The 15,231-nt window shown below is 41.9% G+C and overlaps 1 protein-coding gene across 3 annotated transcripts in view; it reads right to left on the bottom strand.

Moving 5' to 3' along the window:
- Window positions 1–8,580: 8,580 nt before the first annotated feature.
- The window catches only part of rnf38 (ring finger protein 38), a 29,795-nt gene continuing 23,144 nt past the window's right edge, over window positions 8,581–15,231 (bottom strand). For all 3 annotated transcript variants that reach the window (XM_034301175.2, XM_053231005.1, XM_053231006.1), the window contains 10 exons: window positions 14,836–15,029; window positions 14,483–14,741; window positions 14,212–14,385; window positions 13,831–14,007; window positions 13,482–13,643; window positions 13,273–13,376; window positions 13,098–13,185; window positions 12,415–12,536; window positions 11,664–11,763; window positions 8,581–11,545 (listed from right to left, as the gene is read on the bottom strand). In XM_034301175.2, the coding sequence (XP_034157066.2) occupies window positions 11,483–11,545; window positions 11,664–11,763; window positions 12,415–12,536; window positions 13,098–13,185; window positions 13,273–13,376; window positions 13,482–13,643; window positions 13,831–14,007; window positions 14,212–14,385; window positions 14,483–14,741; window positions 14,836–15,029 (1,443 nt within the window). In that variant the 3' untranslated portion in view covers window positions 8,581–11,482. The remainder of the gene's footprint in view (window positions 11,546–11,663; window positions 11,764–12,414; window positions 12,537–13,097; window positions 13,186–13,272; window positions 13,377–13,481; window positions 13,644–13,830; window positions 14,008–14,211; window positions 14,386–14,482; window positions 14,742–14,835; window positions 15,030–15,231) is intronic.

The following is a 15,231-nucleotide window of genomic DNA, read 5'->3' on the forward strand; positions in this document are numbered from 1 at the left end:
TAAAAATCATATTTGTTTAATATTAGTGCTTTCTATTAGAGTTAATGGAGTGTTATGGAATCAATAACTTAACAAAATTAAACTGTACACATGAATGAATGTGAATCTGAACACTATCCGGGAAAACACTGGTGAATTGAGCAAAAACACAACACCTTTTAGAAGCCTCCGGAAATGACATCCAGATGAACCTACGGTACAAACGTACAAGTGAAATTCTGAACGCTTTTTCTTTAAGGCTATAGCAGAGATATACGCTCACTGTGTTTAGATTATTAACCTGCCATAGTGGTGACGGGGGAAATAGTTTAGCTCTGATATACACCAAGGTGAATAGAGGGATGACCATTGATTAAATGAAGGTCTGGATGGATGTGAGGCGATAAAGGGAGGAGTGGACGACATGTGAATCATTTCTGAGTGGCACGGGGTTAGGACGGAGCCGTCAGTGTCAGACAAAGAGTTTTATAGAGCCTGTAAAACGAGGGAGGAGATACTGGAAAAGAGAAAGAGAGAGAGATATAGGGTGAGAGAAAGAGGGAGATACAGTAAGAGGAAGAGAGCTTTGTACAGGAAGAATTAAAGAGAGAGATACGGGGAGTGAGAGATACAGGTGGAGAGAAAGACACACAGGGAGAGAGATACAGGGAAAGAGAGATACAGAAAGAGGTAGAGACAGGGAGAAAGAGATACAGGGAGAGAGATAGAGGGGGAGAAAGTGTTAAAGGCTGAAAGAGACACACAGGGAGAGAAAGAGTGACAGAAAGAGATACAGGGAGAAAGAAAGCGAGAGAGATGCAGGGAGAGATACAGGGGAGAGAGAGAGAGAGAGAGAGAAAGAAAAAAATACAGCAAGAAATACAGAGAGATACAGGGATTGAGAGGTACCGAGAGAGATACAGGAAGAGAGAAAGAGAGAGCGATACAGGGAAAGAGAGATACCGGGAGAGAGAGAGAGATACAAGCAGAGAGAAGGAGAGAGACACAAGGGGAGAGAGAGACACAGGTAGGGAGAAAGTGAGAGAGATACAGATGGGAGAGGAGGATAGAGAGAATGACAGGAAGAGAGACACATGCAAGTAGATAAAGAGATACCAGGAGAATAAGAAACTGTTGTCTTTAGTAATAAGAACAGCATTTTTAAATTGTATTCCTCTTTCTTTCTCTCTTCTTTACTGTCAGGCTCTTGTTTTTCTCTCTTTCCCATATTCCTTCTCCTTTCTGGCCCAGTCCTGCTCCTGTCTTCAGCCACATTGACGCGAACCCTTCACCCTCCACCTCCAGGGGCTCGTCTAATGAACTTCACTTGAATTGATAAAGTAACAGAACTCTTCCCTGAACTCTTAATACTAACCCGAGGGGAAAGGATGAAGGGAAGTCGGCAAAGTCCGGCATCTCATTGGCTCAGCCCAAGGTCATATGCTAATTTGCTGTCTCTTGGCCAATGGGAAGAGTTGAGAATGGGGAAAATTGAAATTCAGTGTTCAGTCAGTGTGAATGCCCTGCCACATGCTTTCAGCATTAAGGTCGCACTCTGTTTACTGCATGTTGTGTTTATTCAAGAATAAGTTATAAGATTATACAACGGAAAGACGCTTGGAGGACTTCTCTTCAGTCAGCGTTAATGTCAGAGAGCCAAACTGAAAAGAGCACGAAAATCCAGAATCATTCCATCAAACCATCAACAATCCGCTTGACTACATTTTATTCACATACAAAGGGTTCAGTTCTGTTTTGGGAAAGTTCAGAAACATATGATGGAGAGATGAGGAAAAACAGGGAGGTGGATGGAAGAAAAGGAAGTAAACTTATATGGCAACTAGAAGAAGAAAAAGAATCTGATAAACGTATGCTTACATTAAAGTGTGTATTGAGCACTAGAGGTTGTGTAGATTAGTCAATTAATACTCTATAAAGAGGTCTCTGTTGATGGACATGAGCTTCCATGCTGCGCGCTCTCAGTTCCAGAATCAACCTTTTCAGCTGAGCTCATTCACACGAGTGCATTTTAAGACTTATAGCACAATATTATTTGTTTTTATTGTTAACAGTGTAACCTAAAAAGAGCATTGAGGCTGGAAATGTAATTTGTAAGTAGCCTGTGTTAAGGCTGTTAATTGATAACCATTTTCATGCGTTCTTTGCTGTTATCAGAATTTAATATTTATAGCCAAAAATAGTGAAGTCCTGAATCAGTTTTTGCTTTAACCATGGAAAAGACAAATAGTCAAGTTTTTTTTGTCAAATTCACTGGTTGAGTAGTAAAAATAAAAATAAAACCGGTACCTTTGAATGTGATTTTATGGCTTCATGCAGAACTAAAGAACACATTTTTACAGAAGCACCTCTTAACCTCTTGAGCAAAACACACATCAACGCTCTGCATCACAGTAAGGAGTCTGATCTCTTAGATCAAAGGGCCAATTAAGACTCAAAAGCTCTAAACGAAGCTTGTTAGCCTAATGAGTTTATTACTATTCATAACAGCTCTGTTTGATGGAGGATTCAAAGGCAGTTGTGAGTGGATCAATCACATCTGAGCTCATCATGAACTCAAGGACTTCGATTAAAAGGAGTGATTTGCATAAACAGCTGCAAAACGGTGTGTTTGGAGGGAAAACGGAGGGAAAAAAAGACAGAAAAAGAGGAAAACATTCAAAGCTTGCATTAGATCTTTATTAATGCTTAATATTTGAGCATTTTATGAGGTTTTTCATTCCTTATTTATTTATGCAGCTAGCATATGTGTGTGTCTGAGAGAGTGAAACATCGAATTATACAATATCCAGCCAAAGATACTGGATATGTAGCTATAGCAGATATATGTAGATATAATAGGTATGTATTGTGAATGTCTGCATTTTCTCTGACCAACAAATTTCTTTCACTCACCTTCAGATGCATGTTCTAAAAACCAAAAGACCCAAATATGTGTGTGTGTGTGTGTGTGTGTGTGTGTGTATGTGCCAGGGCATGAAAAAGAGATGAGACGTGATTGGGTCAGAAAAGTGTGTTCTCAACATCACAAATCACTTTAGCAGAGTGCTACGTTTCATTGAATCTCTCTCACACACACACACTTCATTTCAACTTGAGACCACGGGGAGATTTTTCTTCTACTGTGTTCTTTCTTGTTCAGGATAAAAATCCAGACGCTTTTCTAATATAAAGGAGCTCATTAGAATATTAAACCACGCCCATTAGGACAGTTCTCAGATCATAAGAAGGTAAAAGTATCTTTTATTCAAATATTTTCTTCATATTTAATATAATGCAATAATCAAAATTTTCATTCAATAATCAAATATATGTAATAATTTAAAGCGCTTTATAACGCTTGTATGATAACATTGTGTCGCCATTCTCAAAAATTAAACTCGAAGAATTGAAGAACATATGCATTTAAACTTTCAGAAAATGTGTTACACATCTCAAGAAACAAAGGTTTCCCTGTAGTCTGGAACTTCTGTAACAGCCATTTGGGTGCCAACGGTTGGCCCACTAGGGCCAACGTCAGCCATTTAACTGGGCCACCAAGACTGACGGACTTTTACCCACGTTTATATCCACCTTGCCAACGGTTAGTTTATATCCACCATGCCAACATCAGCCATATGTCTGGGGTAAGGTTAGGTGCCAACATTGGGCCACCAGGACCAGCCATTTTAACTGGGCCAAAGATGTGCCAATATATTTTTGTCCTTTGGGTCAGTGTTGGGCCACCAGGGTTGACCGACTTTTAGCCACCTTTTAATCCAACTTGCCAACATTGGGCCGACATCAGCCATTTGATTGGGTGCCAACATTGGGTCAATGTTGGGCCACCAGACTTTAGGCCACCTTTAAATCCACCTTGCCAACATTGGGCCAACATCAGCCATTCCACTGGACCACAGCTGTGCCAACATCATTTTGTCAGATGGGGCAGTGTTGGGCCACCAGGGCAGACAGAATTTCAGCCTCTAAATCCATCTTGCCACCATTGGGTCAACACCAGCCATTCCGTTGGGCCAATGTAATTTTGTCCATTTGGTCAATATTGTGCCACCAGGGCAGACAGGCATTCAGCTAACTTAACATCCAGCTTGCTAACATTTTTACAAGGTTTCTTTGCTGATAAAGACTGTATTTTCCTCTTTAATGAGTAACAGTGTTACGTTTTTTAGCATGGAATTAGGAAATGTACAAAATGTGTTTAACTAGCATCTATGCTGATGGCATAAGAACATTACGGACATTCTAATGATTTAATTTTTTTAAATTAATAATTTACTTTCAGTCAATAATTTGAGTAGGAGTATTTCACTTTCCAAGTGACCTCGTCAGTCAATATGACAATATCACTGAAAATAAAGACAAAAAGAACAGGAGAATGTACTCTTCTTCTTTCCACGATCTCCAGGAAATTTGGATGACGATGTTGAACATGACTTGTGGAATGTTCCCCATATTTCACGGAGGTGACACTGTAACAGGGCTGAGTCAGGTATTTTAATGATTAGATTTTAAGGAAAGGTGTAGTTAGTGGGCTGGGATAGACAAAATGCTCTGAACCATGCACTTAAAATGTCTTTAACCTTTACATGCATACAGCATTTGTAAATGTAAAATCACTGGGACACAAACAGCACCCTAATCAAGGAAACATGCTTCAATATTTCTTTTTGCTGCTGTTACTATTGCTGCATATCTTGTAATTGCTTTGGGAACATTGCATGTTAAGCAGTTTTATAGTAGCAAAGCCCATTAAACTGAAACTGACTGAGAGACGCTCTGTGTGTGTGTGTGTGTGGGGCTGGCTGGGATCAGGCTGGTAAAAAGCCCAGTCTTGTAGTCACAGAGAGGAATACGGTGTCCTTATATAAGCTGAGATCGTCTCTCTGTCTCAGTGACATATGAGCTCAGTACAATAGCCTTGGGTGGAGTTATATTTAATTAGCATCTCTCTTTTCTCTCTCACTCTCTCTCTCTGCCAATATTTTTTCTGATGTTCTGTTTCCCAAAATATAAAAAAAATAGTTTCACAAAATTTCACAAAAAGTAAAACACTATTTAACCTTGACAATAATCTGTACATAAAGTGCAGTAACTCATCAGGAATTATATGATTTGAAATTGATCACGTCAAGGTTTACATGAGCAAGTCTTTGGTTTTCCGAATCTACGGGATTTTCACGAATACCAAATTTCTTGTGTAAAAGCTCCTGTGAGTGATTTACAGATAAATCCATTTGTATCCAGCCTGATAAATGAGGCCCAATGTGAAAAGAGAACAGCCAAAGACTTGGTGACTTTTTGTTGAAGATGCAAACACAATGTGCTACATCAGACACTTTCTTAAAAAAAGGATAATGACTTATAGCTGAGTTGTTCCCTACGCCCTATGCAGGAATTTATATACTTGTTACATTATGTTAGCTACAGTTTTTTACAGTATTGTGTCTGCATCTGCTGCTTTCGGGTTTGGGGACGGATTACATAAGCTGGACACTAGAGAATCCCTCTACACACACACACACACACACACACACACACACACGCACACACTGTCTCACTTCCTTGCACACAGTCTACACTACCGTCTCAAAAGCAGATGTTTTTGCAGGGTACAGCCTGAAAATGTTTTATCATGCTATAGAACATACAACAGATTTTCTCCAAACTGGACCTGACTGAAAAGTTTCAAAATATCCTGAAGCCATGGTTAAAACTTGCGTTTTCTAGTGAAGTGGTTGTCTCTTAGACTGGGCGAGCCATTCATGAATAAAATATGAAGCAGTGAATTCATGCAGCAGTGTGTAGATTTGAGCAATATTCTTGGGGAAATGGTTATGTAAGAGGAATCTCTGCAGAGTTCGTACATCCCGAGTGCACCAAATAAAAGGTATTCTTGGGTCAAATAGGGCAGAGCTTATGGTAAATACTGTATGTTCAGCCAATCGTAAACTTCATCACATGACATCACTAGAGTTTCTTTTCATCTTGAGAAGCTCTAGCTAACTTGTCTCATTTTGCAAAGTCAGATAGCAACAGCTAAAAAAATGTGTTAGGTGGCTAACTTTTAGCACAGTGCTGAACTAACGTAAATAATTTACGTTAATGGCTAATTTATCAGAAGCTCTACTAGTATCTCGCTACCTGTAACATCAAAACGTGCATCTCTCTTCCTCTCTCTAATCATAGATGCTTTCAAGAGTTTCATCCAAGGTTATTTCCTTCACTTTTCCCTCCAAATGCAAATAAGTCTAGAGCCTGGTGAGCTCCCAAGGTCCCTTTTAGAGTCAGTATGACCTAATTATGTCATGTGGCTCTTGTGTTGTTTTAAACATGGCTAAAATGAGCTTAGGTTTTACAGCCTGAAGGACTTCTGCCTAAAATGACCTTAAGCTAATCAATATGAGCAAATCTACAGTATATGGTGTAGATACAGCTGTTCAGAAAATAGTCAGAGTAGAACGATGAACTTGTGGTAGAGCTGCATCATGATAAATCGATTTCAATGTTTAAGCTGCTTTATGGCCTGCTCGGACAACTTCAAGTCATTTGATTAAGCACTGCTGTAAAATAATGATGCAAACCTTTATTCCACATATTATTAAAATGTTTGAGGGCAGTTTATGAGTCAATCTGACCTAATTACACTACATCTTGTGCCCTTTATGTGGTTTTAAACATGGTTAAAATTAGCCTCTGCTGGCTGTGATGGCCATCAGCTAATCAGACAGAACAGAAAAGCAGTGTATATGTTGAGGCCACTTTTTCTAAGAGAAAAGCATAGTGTGCAGAGAGAGAGGTGCCCGAGTACTTAATATTTAATCTTTAAAAAGCTTTTTGGAAAAAGAAAAGCTGAGCAGTCTGAGTTTATAAAACTGTTCTCATGTGTAAAGCTTCAGATGGCAGCAATGTGGAAAAGGAAAGCCAAAAATTAAGCTCTGCCAAAGGTCTAGTGAGGCCTGTGGTGGAGCTGCATCATAGACTCCAGTAGTGTCTGTGGTAGTGCTGCATCGTGGGGCCCAATGAGACCCATGTTGGAGCTGCGTCATGGGGCCCAGTGAGGCCTGGATGGAGCTGCACTTTTGGGAATAATAAGATAATTTGTAAATCATTCATAACACAACACCAGTTTCAAGTTTCATCATTTCAAGCACTGAGACCTGTGGTGAAGCAGATCTGTTGGCCCCAGTGAAGCCTGTGGTGGAGCTGTGCTGGTGGACCCAAAGAGAACTAGGGTGGAACTGCTCCAGTGGGCCCAAGGAAACCTGTGGTAGACCTGCTCTTCTGGGCCAAATGAGGCCTGTGATGGAGTCACCAGTCAATTTCATGCAGCGACATCTGTGGTGGAGCTGTGCAATGGGCCCTAATAAAACCTGCTGCTCCACTGGACCCAATAAGGCCTAGGGTGTAGTTGTGCTTTTGGCTTAATTAGGCCTATGGACAAGCTGCACCATGGGGCCCAATAAGCCCTGTGATGGAGCTGTGCCATGACACCCAATGAGGCCTGTGGTTGTGCTGCACCATATGGCCAAATGAGGTCTTTGATGGAGCTGCAGCACTGGGCTCAATGAGACCTGCTATGGAGCTGCCCAGCTGCAGATATGAGGCAAAATTATTGAATCTAAAATCAAAGTGAAGCTAAAACAATATAACTGGAGAAATGTATGTAGATAGCACAATGTATGTTTCAGCTGTGTGCACTAAATGTTGTACAATTCTCTTCATTAGACTGAATATTTTCAGTCATTCAGATCATTTTGAAATGTCTAGCAGTGATAAGAGAGTGTCTGTGGACCTCAGGTGTAGACCTTGTTCTAATATCATGCAGGATATAAAGGGAAGTGTGCATCTATCATTTATTTACAAAGTTTACCCCAATGCTTTCAAAGCAATTTACACTCCAGAACTGTGAGGTCACGTGAACCTGGTGAAGTTCTTCTTCCCACCCTTCAGTAGAACTAACGAAGCCTTTGCATTGACTTGAAAGTTGTAACCAATTGCCTTGACCGACTGTTTGTCCTTTTCAAATTATTAACATAGTGAGTACAGTGTGCAGGTTCATCTTACTGAGACAGAAATTCTGTAACGATGAAAAGCACAGAAGCTTTAACGGTGTATCATGTCGCCCCCTGCTGGTCATAACTGAAATTACAAAAATTAATATATAAAAACAATAACATGCAAAAATTATTTTGAGCTAAAACACAGGGACTTTAGGTCGTTTTATTTACAGGTCTCTTCATTTAAATAAGTGAAATTATTTCTACAAAATACTGGTTTTATGCCTATCAATTAATAATTTTTGATACCTGCCCTGGAGAGAATTACAGCTTTTTGCTTGTATAGATGTATCTCTCACGTAGCAGCTGTATGCCCTCGATTCATTATAATGGAAATTGAACCTCAGAGAAGAAAAAAAAGTCAGTTTGTGGAAGAGAACATTATACATTTATTACTGAACCACCCTTTGAAATCCAAAAGACTGGGAATCGGGGTCAGAGAGGAAAAAACAAAAAAACAAAAACAAAATCATTGCACTACTTAGTAAAGCGTTACTAGTAATAACTCTCATAGAAAATGTACAAATGTTTGTTAAAAATTTTTATATCAAGCCTTCAAATGATTTTGGTTACAGATATTATACATAAGAAACTACATGTTAAACGATACAATTGTATTTTTAATGGAAAACAAATTAAAACCCATTAAAAAAAAAAAAAAGGATCAGAAGCTCTCATATTCGTTTAGCAAAAAATAAAAAAAAGAAAAAAAAAAAAGAACACCATAAATAGTAAAAATGAGGTAACTGCTATTGTACCAAGCAGGAGGGAAAATACATACATTATAAAGTAAAACGTCGGGTTTAGTAAAGTGATCCAAGACAAACGAGAGGAATATTGTGATGTTGCGATCAGTGTATCAGCGATACGATGCGGCGCGATACATGACGCTGAACTGGACGATGCTGGAGAACGGCTGAAAGGCATCTGCAGTTAAGACACTACGGGTTTGCGAGCTACGAGAGCTTAACGATGTAACCGTTTATTACACTTCGCTCACACTTTCACTGGCGCACACATACCCAGGTCGAGGCAGGGATGGTTATGGTTATGATAATCCTATGAAGCGTCTATGGCAGGTTATTACACACACAGAGGATCAGAGACATATGAGAGAGAGAGAGACTGGGAAAGGAAACTAGTTTATTGTGTGTTACTTTTATAATAAAATGTGATGAACAGGGAATAATGCATAATTCTAAAAACGTGCCGTTCTAACACACACACACACACACACACACACACACACACACCCCTGTGCTACCTGATTTTACCTTTATAATGATGTGAGAAAGTTGAACTGCAAATTTTCGTAAACGTTGCTAAGTGCTGAATGATGTAGTGCTGAGCATGAAATCAAAATGAAAGTGTACATCTGTTTCTCTCTCCCAATTTCTCCACTTTAACTTGATCTTAAAGAAGCGGTTTGGCAAACAAGCTAATTTTTCACCGAATGTAGTCAATCAGTTGAGATTTTTCCTGACTCTTTAGTTTTGCATTCGAGCTACAAGACAAATCTTGAAGAAAAAGTTTTTCCTCAAACAACTTCCGTTTTTTTCAAAACGTAACCATGAAGATACACGTTAGAAGATCGTGAGATCGAACGAAGGTGCCACAGACATCCGTGGGCCGGAGGTCCAAGAGAGCAAAACTGGCCGTGCTCTCCGAGTGGGAGGGACCTACTCTCTCCCCTGTCCATCACAGCGACACTAGCCAATTGTAGGCGTCTGTGATGCAGCAACCCTTAGCAGTTCCAATTCCACCTCGCAAGGTCTAAAGGCTCCAGTGGAAAACTAAAGAAGTAGGTGGAACAGCAAATATCTCTTGGCTGATTGACTCCATTTTGAAAAATTGTTGGGCAAAATCTCTGGGCTGTGGTGCATTTTGTTTAAAAGAGCACCTTTCGACAAACCTAACAAGCCGGAATGAATCCAGGAAACTGGAAAGAGCTTGAGGGCGGGGTTGTTTGATCACTCTGAACAAAACAAACAAACAAAAAAAACGATGTGTTTTTGTGCAAGGAGTTTAAAGTTTATAGTTACATATGAAAGAAATGACAAACTGAATGAGAGCTACATTCTTAATGCGTAAGATAATGCTAACAGGCGTTTTTAGCAATGAAGATGGGATCGCCATCGACAACGAGGTCTTCGTGTCGTGAATGGATGATAAACGACTTCGTCCTCAAGCTCGCCATTAAGGTTTCTCTCTTCCTCAAAATGCTACGTGGAAATGTGTGACAATAACCTGCCAAAACGATAGAGGTTCTTTTTCTTTTTAAAAAAAAAAAATGAAAATGAAAAATATAAAACAATAAATAATAAAGACTGCTATGGAAGGAAGACTACATCCTTTTTCCAGGATAACGGTGGGGTGTTTGAAAAGAAAGAAAAACGGACTCTTAAGGCAGGAGAGCCAATAAAAATAAAATTCTGCTCTTAAGGCGCCTCCTGACCAATCACACGCGAGCATTTGCAGCCAATGAGAGACGAGAGCAGACGTGAGACCGGGAAGCCAGTGTTCTGTACCACACATACAGGATAAATAACACACGAGTAACCAAAAGATACACCGACACACACGTGTGCCAACACACTCTCTCTCTCTCACACACACACACACACACAAAAGCTCACAGTATTCCAATTCTATAAGACTGCTAGATCATAATTGAGCAAACCCCACCCATCTAAATATATAGATAATTTTTTTCCTCACTTTTGGAAGAAAAGAACACAATTTCTTTTTTTTGTGTTATTCTGTCCCTCTATATTGATACATACATACATTTATATGCAATATTTTTATTCATAAAGAAAAAGGCTGGGGGGAAAGGACATGCACACAGCATGGCATTCGCTTCCTCATACAAGCTAAATTCACACGCTCGGGAATGTTAGTACACACACACACACACACACACACACACACACACACTCCAAATCGCAAAATGATGACCTCGGCCACCCTGTACCCACCTGAAGAAAATAAAATATACAAATAAAAGAATAAAGATGAGAGAAATGGCAGTGATGGTGTGTCCGAATTTGAACAGAGAACCGTCTTTGGATTCTTGGATTGTGCGGGTGTGTGTGTGTGTGTGTGTGTGTGTGTGTGTGTTCAGTCATCTGTGCTTGCTTTTTAAAAGAACGACAATGTGATGCAAGAGCTAGTCACAGAACTTTTACTGTTAAGAATAAGAAAAAAAAAAAAAAAAAAAAAAAAAGTGTGTGTGTGTGTGTGTGTGTATAATTCTCAAAGGAAGTCCAGTGTGTTGAGATGGAGAAAAAGTCCAGGGGAAACTGGTGGGACGGGGTGTGTATGCGAGCATGTGTATGCAGTGTGTGTGTGTCTGTGTGTGTGTGTGTGTGTGTGTGTGTGTGTGTGTGTGTGTGAGATGGGGCAGGATTGAAACGGGTCGGGATCGGTCACTCGGAATCACGCTGGACTTCGGAGGCATCGGCTCGGCAGATAGGGCAGGTTCTGTTAGCCTGCGGCGGGGAGAGAGATCAGGTCAAAGGTCAAATCGATACCACCAACCAGAGCAGAAGAGAATCTTTTATTTATAATAATGTGCAGGCTTTGATGTACACACACACACACACACACCTTGAGCCATTTGTCGACACACTTGGCGTGGAATTCGTGATTGCAGGGCAGGACTCGGAGCAGCTGTCGGGACTCGAAGTCACACATGCACACCACACACCTGAAACACACACACACACACACACACACACACACACACACACACACACACAGGTTAAAAAGAGCTAAACTAAATTCTAAATTTTTTTCATTATGCTGGTCTGTTACACAACATGACATCAATATTTAATATTAAAGCAATCCATTTTTTACTGATTCAAAAACTTTTTTTACGTTATCGAAGTGGTATTGCTTAAATGAATTTTCTTTACATTATCTAATACCAGTAATTAATTAATAATCTAAAATTGCTTTGTTGTACAAGGATCCTTTCATAAACACATTTAAATCCAAAATCTCGTCTTATTCACTACCAGTGCTCACTACATAGGGTACAAGACAACAGGACCTGTACAGTGCACTATAGGCTCAACAGAATGCCATCTGAGCTTCAGATGAGCAGCAGAAAACCTCTTGTTGCACAAATCTGCATTTTAACATCTTTAAAGTTTGCACTCCGATATTATTGGCACCCTTCGCTTCACTACTGCAGCCCAACACCCTCGCTGTGTATTCTGTTCAACAGTAGCTCAATTAGTCATCTAGTCATACCCCCATCACTACTACTGCTGTTCAGAATGATCATGACTCTGTGCTCTGTGTGTGTGTGTGTGTGTGTGTGTGTGTGTGTGTGTGTGTGTGTTTTGCTCACAGGGTTTGCTCGGACTGGTGGTTGCTGGGGTTGAATCTGTAGGAAGGCAGCTGTTCGATGTCAGCTTTTGTCAGGCCGCGTGGTTTGGCTTCCCCGAGACGTTCGGCGAGGTTCAACAGAGCCTAAACACACACACACACACACACACACACACACAAACATTAGATTAAAGGAAATAATAAAAAACATTGGTGTAAGAAGGCCATAAATAGATATATTTAGCTGCTTATGTATGAAACAAAATCCCATAAAATACACATTTCCTAAGATCAGGGTTATACTTGATTTTAGCTACTGTACACAACATGGCTGCCGAGTGTGTGTTGATGTTACAAAAGTTAACCCTTATATTTGAATAAAAAAAACCATCATATAGTCTATAAACCGATGAAAAAAGACATTCTTCTTAGACCTTCTAGATCAGTAAATGTTTTTAGATGCAGTAGATGATCTGAGACACAGCTCATGGCCATGGAGAAAAGTGTTATAAAGGACAGAGTCTGTTTATGTCTGTGTGTTTGTGCTCCACGCTGCTGCACAGAGACAAAAGTGTGTCCCAGAATAGCTGGCAGTGAATCACTATGGAAACCTGCCATACAAATGTTTCAGCTCTAACCTGCCCCCTAGTGGAGATAGCTTTAGATGCACAGAAGGTTTGTAGCTCATTGTAAATGATAATTCACCTCGTAATTCTCCACTTCTCCATCATCGACGTCCAGCTCTAAGCTGATAGCAGGCCCCACTGCTGTAGGCTGCACTGGAAGAACAGATCTACACAGAGAAAGAAGCCATATTATCATATTTATCCTCCATACACGTCCTGGAAATATAGCTTAATATTTTTTCTCCAAAACTCACAGGAAGTATGGAAGGAGGCTGGGATGATACGTGGGCGGCGCCACGGCTTGCTGCGAACGATAGCGCCGACCCGTGAGGCGTCGAGGCATGAAGTGTGGATACGGCTGCGCGGAACGAAAGGAGAGACGATGTCGCTATCAGTTCCGCAGAATCATTTTTCAGATTCATGAATATCTCCTTGTGGGTTAAGGAGTCAGAAAAATACTCACCACTCCGAAGAGCTCCTGTGGCAGGGGATCGTGAGAGAGGAACTGCAACGGTGTGGACGGAGGCAGGGGGCTGGGGTGGCCCGAGTGGGCGTAGTTAAAGCTGCCTCCTACTGGCAGGTGATCTCCGAGCAGCTCCACCTCATTCTCAATCCTCTGTAGTGGCTACACACACACGCACACACACGCACACACACGCACACACACGCACACACACGCACACACACGCACACACACGCACACACCAGACAACTTATAAGTGACAAATCAAACTATACTGTGCGTGCTCTAATATATGCTAACATCTAATATATATATATATATATAAACGTCTGTTCTTGTGTGTACTTACTGATCTTGACTGTTGTGTCTGGAAGGGCAGGAAGTGTGTGGGCGGGGCCAGGTGAGGCGGGTGGTGATGGTGCGAGAGGTGGTGTGGCGGGTGGAGTAGGAAGGCCGAATCGCTGGAAAGCAGTGACGGAAACGCGTACGGCACGGGTAAGTGCTGCACCGAACACGCAGGCAGCATCTAAAGGAAAGGAAATGGAAAAATGTTTAATATTTTAACACATTTTTATATACAACAAACAGAAATTAAGAAAAAGTACATCAAGCCTGGAGTTCTCTGCTTTGAACACAAGGGGGCAGCAGAGTGTAATGAATGTGATGCTCATACACTGCCTCAAAATACACATGCGCACGCGCACGCACACGCACACACACACACACGCACCGGAGGTGGGCAGACAGGGTAGTGCTGCTGGCTGCTGAAGACCACTGAGCAGGCGGGGACCTGCTGCTGAGAGGAGCATGCTGGGATATGCTGTCCCGTACAGAGAGGAGGCGGGAGGGCGTGGGCTGCCACCGGAGACACGGTGTACGATACGGGGACTGTACCCTGAGGAAGCTACGACACACACACACACACACACGAGATTGTTTATCATTTGACACCACACACTATAATGAAATTTTTGACCATCACAGCATAACCGCTACGTTACCTGCTCGTGGAGGTCCATAACCACGGTGCCTTGCTGCTGCGGATGCAGTAACCGTGGCGACAGAGCAGGAGGGTGGAAGGCGCGGGGCTCGTCGGTGCCTGCCGGCGGGTGAGGGGGCACGGCGGGGCCGTACGAGTGAAGAGGGTGTGTGTGAGGGTGAGGAGGGTGGCGGTAGTTCTCGTCCTGGGGGCCGCCAGGGGAACCGTGATGGAGCCGAGAGAGGCGATCGCGCCGGGCACGCTGACGCCGCGCCGGAGGGCTGACACACCACAGAGGAAGATCACCATCATCATCATCATCTATCACTATCAATCTCAACATAGACCACCTCATGAAAATCTACATCACCATACCTGCGTCTGTGCCTGGCGGGTGTGTGACAGCGCTCCGAGTGGTAGTGTGAGTGAGGATAGGGGTGTGGTCTACGACTGGGCGGGAGCTCCCACGGTCTGATGGGCGGCGAAGGCGTGGAGGGCGGGGCCGAGGCCAGCTCTAGCACAGACTGCTGCGAAAGCCGCTGGCGTTTCGGACTGGGGGAGTCCTCCGTCTGCGAGAGAGAGAGAGAGAGAGAGAGAGAGAGAGAGAGAGAGAGAGAGAGACACACTGAGTTTGGAACATGGGTAGTCAGTGTGTACAGTCATTCCATAACAAGCTTTCAGAGCGTTCAATACGTCGATACTGAAGCTTTATTTACTATTCACAGGCGAAGGATATGTACAAGTGTATCTGCTGAGGTATAAATGGAGACA

This window comes from Pangasianodon hypophthalmus, chromosome 28, assembly GCF_027358585.1.
Source record: "Pangasianodon hypophthalmus isolate fPanHyp1 chromosome 28, fPanHyp1.pri, whole genome shotgun sequence".
NCBI lineage: Eukaryota > Metazoa > Chordata > Actinopteri > Siluriformes > Pangasiidae > Pangasianodon > Pangasianodon hypophthalmus.